At 46.1% G+C, this 15,888-nt stretch overlaps 1 protein-coding gene across 3 annotated transcripts in view; it reads right to left on the reverse strand.

The window, feature by feature from the left end:
* Positions 1-9,744, reverse strand: part of LOC146198191 (transcription factor Sp1-like) — a 60,812-nt gene extending 51,068 nt beyond the window's left edge. The window contains exons 1-2 of one of the 3 annotated variants that reach the window (XM_084593584.1): positions 9,519-9,744; positions 11-322 (exon numbers count right to left, since the gene is read on the reverse strand). In XM_084593584.1, the coding sequence (XP_084449710.1) occupies positions 11-322; positions 9,519-9,581 (375 nt within the window). In that variant the 5' untranslated portion in view covers positions 9,582-9,744. Of the gene's footprint in view, positions 1-10; positions 323-9,219; positions 9,387-9,518 lie in introns of those variants that run through there. The other 2 variants (XM_084593586.1, XM_084593585.1) reach the window with 2 other exon arrangements.
* Positions 9,745-15,888: the final 6,144 nt, after the last annotated feature.

Raw genomic sequence — 15,888 nt, forward strand, 5'->3', positions numbered from 1 at the left:
TCAAACTGACCTGTGCCACAAGTTGAGTTCCAGGAGAGAAGACTGTCTGCTGCGCCTGGGGTGCCGCCTTGACCGTGGGCGAAGCCATGGGTGTGACTGTGCCATCTGGGTTGAGAACGCCCATCGTGGGCGCCTGTACGTACTGCGCCACCAGCTCACCCGTTGCTCCTGCAGGGAGCACGGTGGCGTTGTTGGTCTTGGCGGGCGAGGCGTCTCCATTGGCGCCATCGCCGCCACCACTGTCGTCTGTTGGGGAATCCGTTGGGGAGCCGATTTTGCTACAAGTAGCGGCCAGCAGGGCCAACGGGGACGGCTGCACTTCCTGCAAAGGCAGCATGGCAACACATCTCTTCACATCCAACAGCGTCACTCGCCAACTCTCCTAATGTAAGGAAAAAAAAAAAAAAAAAGACTCCTGGCTTGATGCCAACACTGATTTCTGTAAGGAATGCTTGATGTGATGTCTTGTAAAAGAGAGTCAAGAGGTTTTGAGGAAGAGAAAGGTTATTATGGATACTTCTGATCCTTACAATAAGCACATGCACATTCGTGCATTCTTGATGGCATTTCGAACAAAATAAACCATTTGCGGGTTCTGCCAAGATGTTCCTCTCTCGGTAGGAACAGCACACCCTCATTGCTAATATAAAAGTGCATTTACCACTGGATATGCCTCTTGAGCTACTTCATGACAGTTCCTAGTCAGATGCTAGGAAAGATATGTTATAAACATCTTGAGTACACTTCGCTGGGTGCAATCCCATCCTGCAGTGTGCCAGGAAGTGGTCATCATAGTGATCAGACACATGCTGCACCGTCGGACACCGGGGGATTCATTTTGGGGACTGTGATTTGTGAGTACTCTAAGGCAGCCCTTAATTTTGCTAACCAAATCAACATTACTTTCATGCTAAACCTTCACAAAAAAAAAAAAAAAGGAAAGAAGAAGAAGACAAGGCCTGAGCGCTCCCCAAAATGAAGAACTACATGATCAAAAAACTTTTCAGAAGTTACAAAGTTTATCATGACTAAGAAGAAGAAGAACAAAAAAACTTTGCCACTACCAATGCTTTTAGTGCAAAAAATAGCATGACGTACACTTTTTTCTCTACCTTCCCTTTCATGAGCTTCACCAAGAGTCTCTTTGAGCACTGCTCCTAAAAAGCAATTAAACATTGCTTGATCTCCGCAACATCACACATTGTTATTTTCCCAATTATCTGAATTTATTCATCATCAGATGTCATTAAAAACCTGGCGGCAACACGAACTACTCCACCAAAAGTATCTGATCAAGCAGAATAATATCCCTGTTTCCCTTTCTTCTGATGCCTGCCAACTATTGTGTAATTGTACCACAGAAGCAGTCTTCATATTTCAAAAGAGCCTATTTTTAAAAATTGGTGGCAGGCTTCCATAAAACATGGAGTATATACACAAAACTTCATAGCACGCACAAAATTCTATTAAAAGTACAACTATGGTTTCCTTGTGGCTTTCTAAAGTTAATAATACATGTTACCACAGTAGCGCTGTAAGATGCACACAAAACACTGCAGTCCTTAAAATGAAGCAACAAAATTGACTCAAAAATCTCCCGTGTGCTGTGCGATGTCAGTGCCCGTTGAAGAAAATCAGGTGGTCGAAATTTTCGAAGACCTTCACTATGGCGTCTCTCATAGCCAGAGTTGCTTTGGGATGTTACTCCCTAAACCAAACCACAGTCCAAATTGCAGTTATATCATTGTCAGCAGGAAAAAGCATGCAATGCTTTGAAGCACAGCACATTCAGGACAGGACATGGACTAACTGCGTCATTTGAATCGATCTCAGCTGCATTATATGCACTCTTAGCACGGCATTTGTCCACTTTTCTAACATTACGCTAACAAAAAATGACTTTGCACTGTTTCAAACAGCGCAGTCTGTGCAAGGTCATTCACTCTAATCACTTTCTTTCTAGCAAGTGCATTTCATGTACGGAACTACCGTCGAAGAACAGTTTTCATCCTTGGCTGACACTTCAGCTGAAGTGTCAGTTGAGTAAGGTACTGGGTTTGTGCCAAGTGCCAATGCAAGTTCAAATCCAACTTGGGACACTCAGTATTTTTTTTTTCTTCTCATATATGTGACTACCTTTTGGGTGGAAAATCATGTGTCAATTTCAATGTTAACTTCACCGCAATGGCAACAGGTGTGACGAAGTTTGTCAAAAACGGAACTTAAAAACATTCCATGTAGACACCCCAAATTTTTATACGAGTTCATAGTATACATGAGTCACTAGAAGGCCTTTCAGGTATGATCTGGATCAGATTCCATTAGAATATGCTGTGGAAGTGAGGAATCGATTTCAAGAATTAGATCTAGAAGACAAAGAGCCCGAAGAGATGTGGACTGATGTTCGTGATATAATACAAGAAGTTGCTACTAAGGTAGTTCCAAAGCAAAGGAAATGCAAAAAAGCAAACTGGTTATCTGAAGAGGCTTTGCAAATAGCTGAGGAAAGGAGGATGGCAAAAGGTATGGGGGAAAGAGAAAGATACAAGGTTCTCAATGCGGATTTTCAGAAAATAGCAAGGAGAGATAAGAATGCCTTCCTGAACATACAGTGTCAAGCAGTTGAGGACAACAGCCAATTAAGGAACACAAGAGCTCTGTATAAGACAATCAAGGATATCAAAGGAATCTTCTGTGCTAAGCTGGGCGTGATAAAGGACAAACGAGGCAAGGACCTCACTGAAGCCTCAGAGATAAAGAAGAGGTGGCAGGAATACACAGAAGAACTGTACAAGAAGGACCCGGATGTGCAAACCCAACATAGGACGGTTGTGATTACTGATGTCGAGCCGGGCATCCTGAAGAGTGAAGTTGAATGGGCCTTAGCCAGCCTTGCTAAGAACAAAGCTAGCGGAATTGATGGTATTCCAGCTGAGTTGCTTCAAAACCTCAACCACGACGCTGTTAACACACTGCATACATTATGTCAAAAGATTTGGACAAGCCTGCAATGGCCACAGGATTGGAGAAGGTCAGTTTACATCCCCATTCCAAAGAAAGGCAGTGCCAAAGATTGTTCCAACTACCGCATGATTGCGCTTATTTCGCATGCTAGCAAGGTGATGTTAAAAATCCTGCAAGGTAGGCTGCAGCAGTATGTGGATCGGGAGCTTCCGGACGTGCAAGCTGGGTTTCGCAAGGGCAGAGGAACTAGAGACCAAATTGCCAACCTTCGCTGGATCATGGAAAAAGCAAGAGAGTTCCAGAAACCCATTTACTTCTGCTTTATTGATTATGCGAAAGCGTTTGACTGCGTAGATCACAGCAGATTGTGGCAAGCTCTCCAAGAGATGGGAGTTCCAATTCACCTCATCTGTCTCCTCAGGAACCTTTATGAAGGGCAAGAGGCCACAGTCAGAACTGGGCATGGTCTTACTGATTGGTTTCCGATTGAGAAAGGGGTGAGGCAAGGCTGCATACTGTCGCCCTGCCTATTTAACCTATATGCAGAGTGCATCATGAGGAAGGCCGGTCTGGACGAGTCATCAGCTGGAGTGAAGATTGCTGGAAAACGTATCAACAACCTTAGATATGCGGATGATGCCACTTTAATGGCAGAAAGTGAAGTGGAACTCAAGAGACTACTGATGCGCGTACAAGAAGAGAGTGAGAAGTTTGGGCTTAAACTGAACATTAAAAAGACGAAGATTATGGCGTCTTGCCCTATCAAGTCCTGGAGCATCAATGGACAAGAAGTGGAAGCTGTGACAGATTTTCTGTTCTTGGGCGCCAAGATTACCTCGGAAGGAGACTGCAGCCATGAAATTAGGAGACGCCTGCTTCTGGGAAAGAGAGCAATGGTTAGCCTTGACCGCCTAGTAAAGAGCAGAGACATTAGTCTGCCAACCAAGATCCGTATAACCCGTGCTATGGTCTTTCCAGTTGTGATGTATGGATGCGAGAGTTGGACTGTGAAAAAGGCTGACCGCCGAAGAATTGACGCGTTTGAATTGTGGTGCTGGCGAAGACTCTTAAGAGTTCCTTGGACTGCCAGAAGATCAAATCAGTCGATATTGTCGACCATAAACCCTGACTGCTCATTGGAGGGTCAAATTCTAAAGTTAAAGCTCAGCTACTTTGGTCATCTGATGAGAAGAGAGGAGTCGCTGGAGAAAGATTTGATGTTGGGAAAGGTTGAGGGTCGCCGGAGAAGGGGTAGGCAGCGAACGCGATGTTTAGATGGCATTCTCGAGGCATTGCAGATGAAGCTATGTGATGTTAAGAAGATAGTGAGAGACCGGAAAGCGTGGCGTGACATGGTCCATAGGGTCACGAAGAGTCGGACACGACTGAACGCCTGAACTGAACTGATACCACATGAGTAATTCAGAATAAGCATTTTCTTGTGCAATATCAGTTTCAACAACTGGTTGACAACTACAAAATAAGAGACAATCTGATGTCATACGAGTAATGCAAAAACCACGACATAATCACTGCTTCTTAATTCTTTACGGTTCAACTTTGACGGGATTGCATAAGAGCCGGTGTGAATCACAACAAGAAAACAGCAACCATACTGTGATTTTTGTATCCCTCACGTGACCTCGTCTGACTTGTCACAGCAGTCATTTGACTGCTGAAAATGAAACAGCATGAGAACAAAATATTTTATTACAAATTATTTACCACTTGCTGACACAATCCCTGTAAGTCACTATTCGTGTTTTCTAATGTGCTGCACATCCTTTCAAAAAAGAATGTAACTGAAAATTTTGCGTGTCTACTCTTTAAAAACCATGGGTAGCACAGCACGCATTATTTTAGTTATGGCTAATGGTTTTTCTTGGGTAAGCAAGACAATTGAGTGAAGTTATTGGAGTCTAAATTATCAAGAACAGGACAAGTTATGATAGTCTTTCTGTCCAATGGTGGCATGTCAACTTTCAGGACAAATGCTTCAAATGCAAAGACATTCCGCCACGTGCATGACTCAATGCGAGCCAAGTATACCTTATGAGTAGGGGTTGGCGTTTTCGGTTTTTAGTTTCTGAGAATTCGGCTGACTTTTTTCGGTGTTTATTTGCAAACCCAACTTCCGTTTTTTTTTTTTTTCCCCCGGTTAATATTATTTTCTGCTGAAGAAATATTATCTTTTTCAGTGAGATAAGAGGCATCCGTGTACTGTTAAAAGTAACGTAGTATTCATTTTGGCTTCTTTTCTTGCATGTTGTTTTGTGCACTTTTATTTAATGTACAGTTGGTCATATATACTGCTACGCTCCTGGAAGAAAATGGTATCGCCATTATGAAAATTAGCGTTCTGAAAAAACGCATATGTAAAAAATAAATTCACATGTTAGACAAAGGAGTAATTGAAATATTATTTATTACGATCAAATTTTTGTATAAACCAATCACTTAAAAAACAAATGCGCTTCTCTCAGCTTGTGTCTGAGAAGTGTCACGTGGCAAGAAACTGGCGGGCTTTGGTTTTCACAATTTCCTGGAAGCACTTGCGCTGCAAATGCTCTGGTCTGTCCTTTGCCCCTCAAAGTGCCTGCCTTGCCCCAGGTCCTCCGACGCTTGACGTTTATGAGGGTCGGGAAGCCCTGCTGCCATCCTTTCCCCATTCACGCGACCGTGAACCCTCAACCGCTGTACTTAAACCAACGATCCCACTGTATTGTATCATGCCCCTGGATTGAACACTGTTGTAATTTTCTCCAGTCATCGAGAGTTAGCGGTGTGCATGAAAAGGTGCTGGCCTTTTTCGGTTTAAACCAAACCTTTTAAAATACTTTCGGCGTACCTTTATCGGTGTTTTTCGATTTAAACCGAAAAGCCGAACCCCTACTTATGAGCTACACAGGCACACAGAATGCAAATTTTACCGCAGCTATCAGCAATGCATTCCTCACAATGTGCCGTAGACAGCAGTCTGGCCTAGAGACATCAAAAGTACAGAGGTCAGTGCACTGCTTTGCACTGCATGCCATAAGTTCCCCAAATAAAGTTCTTGCAGTAGCTATGTGCAGCCATACAGATTAAAACCAAACTGCTATGTAGGGACATACGCAGCAATAAATGAGGAAACCATAAAACCAGAATTAAAATTAAGCTATAAAATTGGAAGAAACATGGTTGAAACGTCCCAAAGTAACTCAGGCTATGATAGACATTCGTAGTGGAGAACTCACGAATTTTGACCCCCCCGGGTTTCTTTAACAAGCAATGACATCACACAGTACATGGGTGCCAGGTTTTTTACCTCCATCAAAAAGCAGCCAAGGAGGCAGTATTGAACCCGTGGTGTCCTTTGATTCAGTAGTCAAGCATCCAACCACAGAGCCACCGCAGTGGGAAGAACACGGATTTTGTGTAGTGAACACTCTGTGAAAGCTAGCGGCCCACATTAAGGACAGTATAACTTTTTAATGACTCCAGGTGGAGCACTTGGTTTTAGAGGTGAATGGTTTAGCCGAGGTGGCCATGAAATGAGCCAAAAACAATGTTTTGCCCCATCATGTGCCCAACCTAGCAGGAAACATTTAACACAGACAGAACAAGACCTTATCCTCCCCCTTTGTTTTGCAGCTTTATTATTACTGAACCTATATATGCATGACCCAGCAGTAATAAAATGCCAACACATGCATTTCTTATTCCTCAACAGTTGAGCACATCAACAGGTACCCACTTAATGGATACGGACATCGGTCTCTATATCTAGAAACTGGTCCAAGTGAATTACACGTCATGACCTATGTATACTATTGTCTTGCGCACTATTAAAAAAAAAAAAAAAAGCATGCACCCAGAAATTTGGTGTCTCTACTCCTTTAACACCACACATAGCAACACAGCATGATTACATTATACCCTTGAACACACATTTAGGACAAATTGGTCTTTTTCTTTGTATACAGAAAAATTTTGCCAGTTTGAAGTTTTTAGCAAACTTCAAACATTGCTTTTTCCCTATTTGAAAGGTTTGATTGTTCAGGTGACAATTACCTTGATTCCACACTTTCTGGCATACTGAATACATCACTGAAATGTACACACAGTTGCTATAAGGATGCTGTGTTAACGAGCGTCTTAGAGGAGCACAGGTACCAAAGTTCGGGCAATATATAGCATTTGCATCAAGGTGGTAGAATGAAAAAAAGATAATTATGCACCAGCATCCAACTAAGCATAGTGTATACAGCTTGAAGCAAACACACTGGACAAGTACAAATTTTTCTCCGACTGCGAAAATTGAGATTGCCACAACCTCGCTTTCGTTTGCAGTGATGTGCCTGCGTTCGAGTGGATGACGACCAGTAACTGCTCCCTTAACTGAAATCTACTCCAACTGGGGGAATTATCACAAATTCCACTGCTAAGCATGGCACACTATACAGAATTGCTGAGTACATTCAGGTTCCCAGTTGACAAGCTCTTTCTACAAAACAGTTCTGCTTCATTTACTGTATGAATCATGCACAACCTGATGCCACATGTTTACCAGTGTGTGAACAAAGAACACAGCGCCTACAGTAAGTTGTGATCCCGTGTAGAATCTCTTTGCACATTAAACTAAGCTATGAAATCAACAGCCCTAACACCACTCCTTTGCAATACTGCAGATGCTTAATTTTGTCTGTGTTCAGCTGCACCATCATGAAGGGTTTAGGTATAAACGATAGCAGCCACAGGTGAAAACTGCACAATATGGCTGCCTACTTCTAGCAGCACAACAAAAATTTCCAAGGTAAAGCAAAAGGGTAGCGATGTGCACTATTTTCCAACTATGTGCTATTGGTATCTGTGCTACAATGCTGGAATCATAAATCCAGACCAGTAAACAATGCATTTTTCAGCGGTCACTTACTGGAGATTAAGTATAACCAGAAGATTTATAATGCAATGGGGGCGGAATGAGTTTTGATGCCTGTGTTACCTCCATGAAGCGCAAGTAAGACAGTCAACCACGCAAAAACCTTTTTCTGCCGATTTATAGCAAAAGTCATTGACATTGCACATCACTTGCTCATATTTTACTGCATCAGATGCCCTGCATGATAGTGTATGCTTTCATCTACATTACGAGATATACTGGGCAGTAGTGTTATGGGACTCAGACAGCAAATCGAACAAGAGAATCAACAAAGGAAGATTCCGCTATAACTTTCACAACATATACTAGTGGATGCATTCAGTGCAAGAAACGAAACATGAAGGAAAGGCAGCACAGGTCGGGCTCTACATTCTATAGCACAAGCACTTTCGTCTTGTCATTCATATCCTTTGAAAATAACCAGACATCTTAAAATAAAGTAACATTCTATCTAATGTCAACTACTTGCACGCGCAAAAAAATGCAGAAAGCCACCATAAAGGCGTAACTGTCAATGTCGCAGCCTTCTTTTATTTTTCAGCGGAGGACGTCGCTGATACATGCAGGGGGTGAAGAGAAGCTGTTCCTTATCTTGTCGTAATCATCTGTCAAAATACCTAGCCCGATCATAAGTAGCAGGAGCAGGTCAGCTACACAAGATGCCGTATACATATTCACGCAGTCTTTCGAGGGAGCTAGGGCATTTTCACACGAGCCAATAACGCTTGCTGAACCTGGTATTTCGCTTCAGCGGGGATTTGCGGAGGTCATAGCTCAAGTCGTGCAACGTATTCCTCTCGGCTGGGCGCGACACTCAAGGCCATCGACGCGCCCGGAGACAAGTGCTCACATCAATCCGCCAGCGATGCTTCGACAACGTGTTTTCATTCTAGCCACCTGAATGGGTTTAAACATGTTTAACAGGTGGCTCGCAAGACTACGATCATGTGGTCTACACCGAGTGCCTTGTAATCGTCACTCGGAGAAAGTGTGACGTAGTCCCTTGCCGCCGACGTTACGCAAGGCTAGTGCAGCCGCGCGGACAGGTGCTGTCAGAAATTCCTCGAAGTTGCAAACGGCGCAAATTTAAGCGTACAACTCAACGATTCAGCCAGTAATACCGCGTGCAACAATGCCCACGACGTCGAAAATCTTATGTAGAAAACAAAAAGAATGAAGGCGGCCTCAGTCAACAAATGCTTATCAGCCAACGAGATTTCAAAGAACGGACGACGGTTCCTGCTGAAAAGCAGCACTGACGGTGCAACGCCGGCCAGTCAACGCATAAATTGTACTAGTTGACGTATGCTGCGTTAAGTCCCATATCAACTCACAATTTCGTTGCAACAGCGTTTTTAGTGGCGCTCAGCGCCTCTACGCCGTGCAGCCGCGCAGCAGCTACGATGGCCACTGATGCCACTGTGCCTGCACACAACCAAGAGGATCAGCTTCAGAGAAATAGGACATGTATTCGCGGCCCAGTTCCCCTCCACCCACTTGAGACGGTGAGCGCGCTGTCCGAAACGTGGGGGCAAGAGACACCATGGTTATAGGCGGGGTCACGAGATGAGGGGCAGGTCATTGAGACGCCATGATGGGTTGGGGTCGGCCCGAAGGCGACGGTACGACTTACTTGCGAGTTAGCACCGGGAACGACGTATTCCGATTCTTGGCTCCTTTCGGCGGTCGTGCTCATTCTGAGCTACGGCACACTGTCTCCTATGCCGAGTCCCAGGGGGACTCGGACTTTCGGGGACAGCACTTGAGGATGCCATCCATATGGGAATTTTCATACGCAAACGCGGCGGCCTCCCTGCAACCTGCCTGCCTCTGAAGGCGCGCGGAGGTGTGCATAGGTTGCGAAAAATGTAGTTCCTACGAAGTACAGTTCTCTCTCGCCTCTAGATAGCCTGCATAAGATTTCAAGTCTTGCACTATATTTTTCCTTTTCCAAGTGCTCCAAATAATTATTTGTATTACTCTTTCGCCCACTTAACTTGTTAACGGATAAGAGGGTGGTCGCAGACGCGCGGGTGGGACGGAGGCAAGCGGGCGGCAAAAAAAGCGTCGGCGGAAGAGCAGCGCGGATGAACACACTTACGATACGTAAAGGCGTGTTCAAGATGGCGGCGCATGTTGCATGGGAGGCGTGCCTTACAGGCGGGACAATGGACAGTTCGGATTTTGAACAACACCCACCCCGTGTGAAGCCAGGCGGGTTGGCAGATTTAGGGGAGCGCGTGGGAAGTTTCGGGACTGTTAGAGAGAGAAAATATACATATACGCGCACAAAAGTTATAGATTAACCGTTGGCCCAGCTTTGGAGCGATATTTGGCTCTACTGCGCTGCGTGCTACATGTGTTTTTATACGTGTGCACCCGTATCACAATTTTTCCGGATAAGTTTTTCTACTCCACAGGTGTACTTATAACCAACTGCGTGTTTTTGTCAGTTATATAGGTTAATGCCAAATTCCGTATGCGCTCATATTACAGAGCTGACTTAGCCGAGATGCACACAAAACAAAAGTGAAGAGATTAACTCCGCATCACGAAATCTAATAGCAGGCGAACGTTGTCCTCAGTTCATGAGTTATTTTAATGGTCTTGAGGGGTTGCATGGACCTGCACGAGTATTTTGTCCTGCTAGCATGCGTGCATGAAACGCTTTGTGGCAAAGCAATCCGATCATAATACCAGCTCATGGAATTTTTATTTCTTCTCTTCTGTATATTTAAAGCAACTGCTCGCTCTTGTGTCGCATAAGCCGTGTATCGTATGGTAATGAAGAGCGATAACAGGCGACTTTTGCAGCTTCAACAACCGTCTCAAAATTTGGAAGTCCATACGAAAATTCCCAGTAGAGGTGCGCAGAATAAAAGGTTCGGATGTCGCGTTCTCTGACGCTCTCTTGGCAATTGTTGTGGTTTGAGGCCCTAGCACGCATGCCGGCCACTCGTCAGCGCGGCTGCGCGGGGAGTGCGGCACAGGGTGCAACAGAAGGGGACAGCACATCTGCTCGTAGACTGGCGAGGCCCCTAATCGCTGGGCGGGCGCTTCCCCGCAGACCTACTCCGCCCTTGCCCGCAGCAGCGCGGGACCGGCGGGGCGCGCAACAGCAGCTGGCCGGCCGAGCCGCCGACGACCGGCGCAACGCGTTCTTCTCCCCCTCTCCTCTCCTCTCCTCTGTTTTTTTTTTTCTTTTTCTTTCTCTCCGTCTCTTCCTCAGTCGTCTTTCTCTTTTGTTTATCACACGCAACGTTCCGCCCCTGCCTCTCGTTTTTTTGGCCGCGCCGGCAGAGCCGCTCGCCACGCGGCCACGCAGATTTCGCGTGGTCTGCTGCTGCAGACTACTAGCGCTTGTAGCGCGCTTCTGAGAGAGGCTTTATCTACCGGTAGGGAGCAGGAGCCTCCCTTGCTACCGGGACTTATGTAGCTGCCAGTCCTAAACGGCTTTGTTTCACTTTGCTCTGTCTCCCCTGCGCGCGCTTTTGCTATGCAGGCTTTTCTACTGCATGGCAAGCAACGCACAACACACGGAGCAGAATATGCCTGTTCTTAAACTGGGACAAAATTAGCGTTACCTCCACTGCTGTGCGTGAAATGCCCGTTTTGTAGCAAGTCGCCTTACCGATGTAAGGAAGCGTGGTGATGCAGCGTGCAGGGGCATATTCTGTAACAGTTATTTTTCTGATCCATCCTCCAACTGCGACATTGGCCAATATCTGTTTTGATAACAGAGTCTGCGAATAACATTACTCGCTAGATATCAGTCCTCGTGTCGCAAGCGGTCGCGTTCAGCGACTAACGAGTGAAAGAACATTGTGGAAAAATAATCACTCCTAAATACATACCCGGTGCGTAAGTTGCCCGCGCGTCAACTTATGCCGCTTCACTTGTTCTTGCACACCTCTCCACGCATGAAGTGCGTTTTTGTAAAAGCACGTTTGTTTTCCGTGAAAGTGCGACTATGCATTCATGGGCTGCAACAATCCGTTCTCTTCGCAGACACGGGAATAAATTTAAACAGTTCAGTGACGGAGCCTCCGTATGGTCCTCCCGTAATCTGAAGAAACAGCAACACGTGTGCGGGCCGCTACTCGGCACGCAAGCTGAGGGCATACCCTGCCCAAAAAATATGAAGAAACAGCTAACAGTCTGCATCTTTACCTTGAAATTAGAGAGTCAAATAAGGTTGGCAGGTCTAAAAATTAAAGCGAAGAAATTGAAAATAATAATCAGCAGCTTCGGAAGGGAACTACAGTTAATGGTAGGCATGCAGCGAAGCACTGGAAGTGGCAATGGAATGATGCGTGGTATATGACTCGCAGTGACCGCAGATCCAGACCCCGAGAATGAAATGGAAGGATAATACAACAATGGGGTGAAAATGCATTTGGCGACGGCGCTCTTATGTAAATGACAGGAACAGTTTACCGACATCCCCCAAGAGTAAATTTCAGGTGTATCTTTCCGGTACTGACCGATGGGCAGAGACTCAAGGGCTGCACTTAAATTAAGGCAACACAGCGCGCTATGAACTGGTGCTAAGAGACAAGAAGACGGAAGTTCGATATCCTGTGATAAAGAAGAAGGAATGAGAATGGCCTAATGCGAAGGAAAAATATTTGATGATCCTATAGATTCGAAGAGAAAGCAAGCGGGCTGGTGTAGTAATGAAGTTCAAGTGGATGCAGGTGGCACAGGCAATCAGATGGCATGGGAGAAGCCCTTGTCCTGCATGTGCACGTGAGTAGGATGATGGAACTTTCAAAAAGAACGATTACTCTTTGTATTCTCCAATTCTTTCTTGCCAGAAGTGATCATGCAACCTGAGGCAGGTATGGCACGTACCAAAAAAAAAAAAAAAAAAAAAAAAAAAGAGCTACTGAGTTGCAGTGGCGGCTATCAGTATATATATTTACATTCCTTGAACACATTTCAGTCGCCGCCTGTGGGTACACGAGATTTTTCATCGATGATAGCAGCAACCTCCAATGGCTGTAAAGAAGTCGGAACAGTGCAAACTACGTATTTGAAAGTGGCTAAGGATATCCAATCTTCTAATGTCCTTCGAATACACCGCAAGTTCCTTCCTGCTAGTTCGGACCTATACAATACACTGAATACTCCAATAAAAAGAAAAAGGAAGAATAGGAAGTTTTCTTCGGAGACCCGAGAACCGAACGGAGGCACAAGCCACTAGAATGATCCTCTTTCTTCCCGAAACCGGACACAGTCCCGGATGCTGGTTAAGTCTAATCATTAAGTCGCTATAACCCCCCCCCCCCCCCCCCCCCCCCCCCCTTTCCCATCCCCTCAAACCACCAAAGAAAAGAATGAATGAATAAAGCCTTTATTTGATTGAAGGGACGGCTCTCGGTCGCTGTTTGGATAGGGAATTAAGAGGGATGGAAGTGTAGCTTCTCGCTTTTTCACGGTGCTTCAAGCTGTTTCTCGTTGCTTTGCCATGCTGCCGATCTGTGCGTTGTAAGCCGACCTCTCTCACACTGCTCGAAGCAGGCCGCACATGGGTGGCAATTGAATGTTGTAATGCTATGCTTGATAATATCCGATGTGCTGGGAATGTCGTCGTGTGGAATATGCGTAATTTTGTTTCTTCCTCGTGAAAAAGATGTGCATTGCCATATAAGATATGTTTTAGGTCTGATGTACACTGTTTCTGACAGTGGGTGCATGTATTGTGTTTGAGTGTTTCGTGTCTGCCGAGAAACCACTTGTCAAGTATTATATCTCGAAATATCAGACTCGCCCGGTGGGAGCCATTGACAACGAACTATCTAAAGTTATATCGCAACAGAAAACGCTATTTCAACGTCTCGTGATTGCAGGTGCTCTCGTCTCTCTTCTCTCGGGGCCACGCGGTCTTTCGTTGCTGTCTGTCTTTATGTCTTCATTGATGAGTTCGCGCACCTGCCTCTGCATACGTGTATGCGTGTGCACATGCGTAACTCGAAAAGCGTGTAAGAAGCTGTTTCGACGACGATCATTCGGCTTTATGACTCTTGTTTCCGTTCGGACAAAAGACCCATTCGAGGTGTGGGCGAAGCTGTATCAGCCTTTGCGCTTTCCACCGAGCGATGCGAGCATTGTGCACGTCGCACGTCCGTTGTTGCCTGGTACCCATGACGACGCACCTATATGGGCAATAGGCATTTACCGTTAGCAAGCATTACTTACGTATACATACTTCGCGCTGGCAATGGTACGTAAAATACGCACTTGCATATACGCATCTGAACGCTCTGCGTGACCTATAATTATACACATATTATTCTGACTGCACTCGATGATCACCACGATGGAGGTGGCTGCAGGTAAATTGTTGTTTGTGGGGTTTAACGTCCCAAAGCAACTGAGGCTATGAGAGACGCCGTAGTGGAGGACTCCGGAAATTTCGACCACCTGGGGTTCTTTAACGTGCACTGACATCGCACAGCACACGGGCGCCTTGCTTTTCGCCTCCATCGAAAAGCTGCCGCCGAGGCCGGGATTCGATCCCGCGTCCTTGGGAACAGTAGTCGAGCGCCGTAACCACTGCGCCACCCCGGCGGGGTACAGGTAAATTTCAAGTTCGTTTTCTGCTTCATGAAGAAGCATTAGATTCCGTCTCGCAAGAGTTGGCTGAACCCGTGAAGAGACTGGTATATATTAGATGTGAGTTTCGGTAATGACTATAACAGCAAGCGTCAGATTGGTTTAGTCGTAAAAAAGCCACTGATCGCAAGGTGTCATTGCACACGTACCTCAAGAACGTATCAATAGGCACTAAAGGAAGGATGCTCAAAGGGATAAATTTTGCGCACGAGCTTAGATTTTGATAAATGGATGAAATTTAAACCCCTTAGATGATCAGCGCCGCTGAGCAGTGCATTGCACGTAGGTGGGCCCGGGTAAGATAACACGCTGCGTCCTTCTCGCAGTACCCTTTTGCCGGTGCTGCCTCTCCTTAATATACAGTAAAAAATAAAGTTGAGTAGTGGCGATTAGCAGGAACGACTCGCGCCGTTAGGAAGCAGTCATAGACTCGTAGGACTCATCTACTCCGTTTTACTGGCATACAACGCTCCTCAGAAATGACCTGCATAGTGGCAGGCTGACCAGAGGCTGCGCGTTCTCGGGAACCGCGGTGACTGCAGTTCGCACACGCGACACGAGGGCACATGCCTTCTTGCCCCCATCCCACCCTTGCATTTGCCCCCCAGCCCCCAAAGCGGCGGCGAGGGGCTGGCGCCGAAGGAGGGGGCTCAGGGAAAGAAGGTGAACGCCCCCGGCGGACGGTCGCGATACCAGTACACCTCCTCGCCACCGCCCTGGCGTCGTCTTGGCTGCTCGCTTCGCCGTCGCGCTCTGCAAGAGTGAAGAGCTGTGAAGAGCGGGCGCTTGGACGCGAAGGCGCCTTCGCGCCAAAACCGCGGGCAAAAATAAGCGCGGGAGAACTGTGCGCGCTCCGTTCCCTCGTGCCGCTGTGGCCCTTCCTCCTCTTCGCGGGACCACGTGCGACGGACCGGCCGCCCACCCACGTGCGGCGTTGTTGACGTCCGCTTTGGGTGACCCTCCCTCCGGCTAATGCGCAGCGGCGTCAGAGGTGGGCCCGCACCATCGCCAGCCTTGCTTTGCCACGCGCTGCGTGCAACGTGGATGTGTACCCCTCCGGCTCTCGAAAGTCTTTGAACAAAGGATCGGGAGGCGTTAGCGCAAGCGCCAATGCCGTCACTGTAGCCGAACGACGACAACGCGGGATTGAACGCTATGTCGGTTCTCGTTGAACCGTTTGAAATGTTGGTCTTATTTCTTGAATACAATGATTGCGTTTTTACTTTTTATTTGTGTAACAATTTTCGCGCGCTTTGTGGTATAACAGTAAATGGTGAGTAACATATGCAACACATATAGTTGTTTTACCATAACTCATTCTTGAATATTCATATATAAACATTTTATATTTACACTGTAATAATACAACTTGAAGTCATGAAATA

The sequence above is a fragment of the Amblyomma maculatum genome, chromosome 2 (genome assembly GCF_055883805.1).
Source record: "Amblyomma maculatum isolate TAMU_Amacu chromosome 2, ASM5588380v1, whole genome shotgun sequence".
NCBI lineage: Eukaryota > Metazoa > Arthropoda > Arachnida > Ixodida > Ixodidae > Amblyomma > Amblyomma maculatum.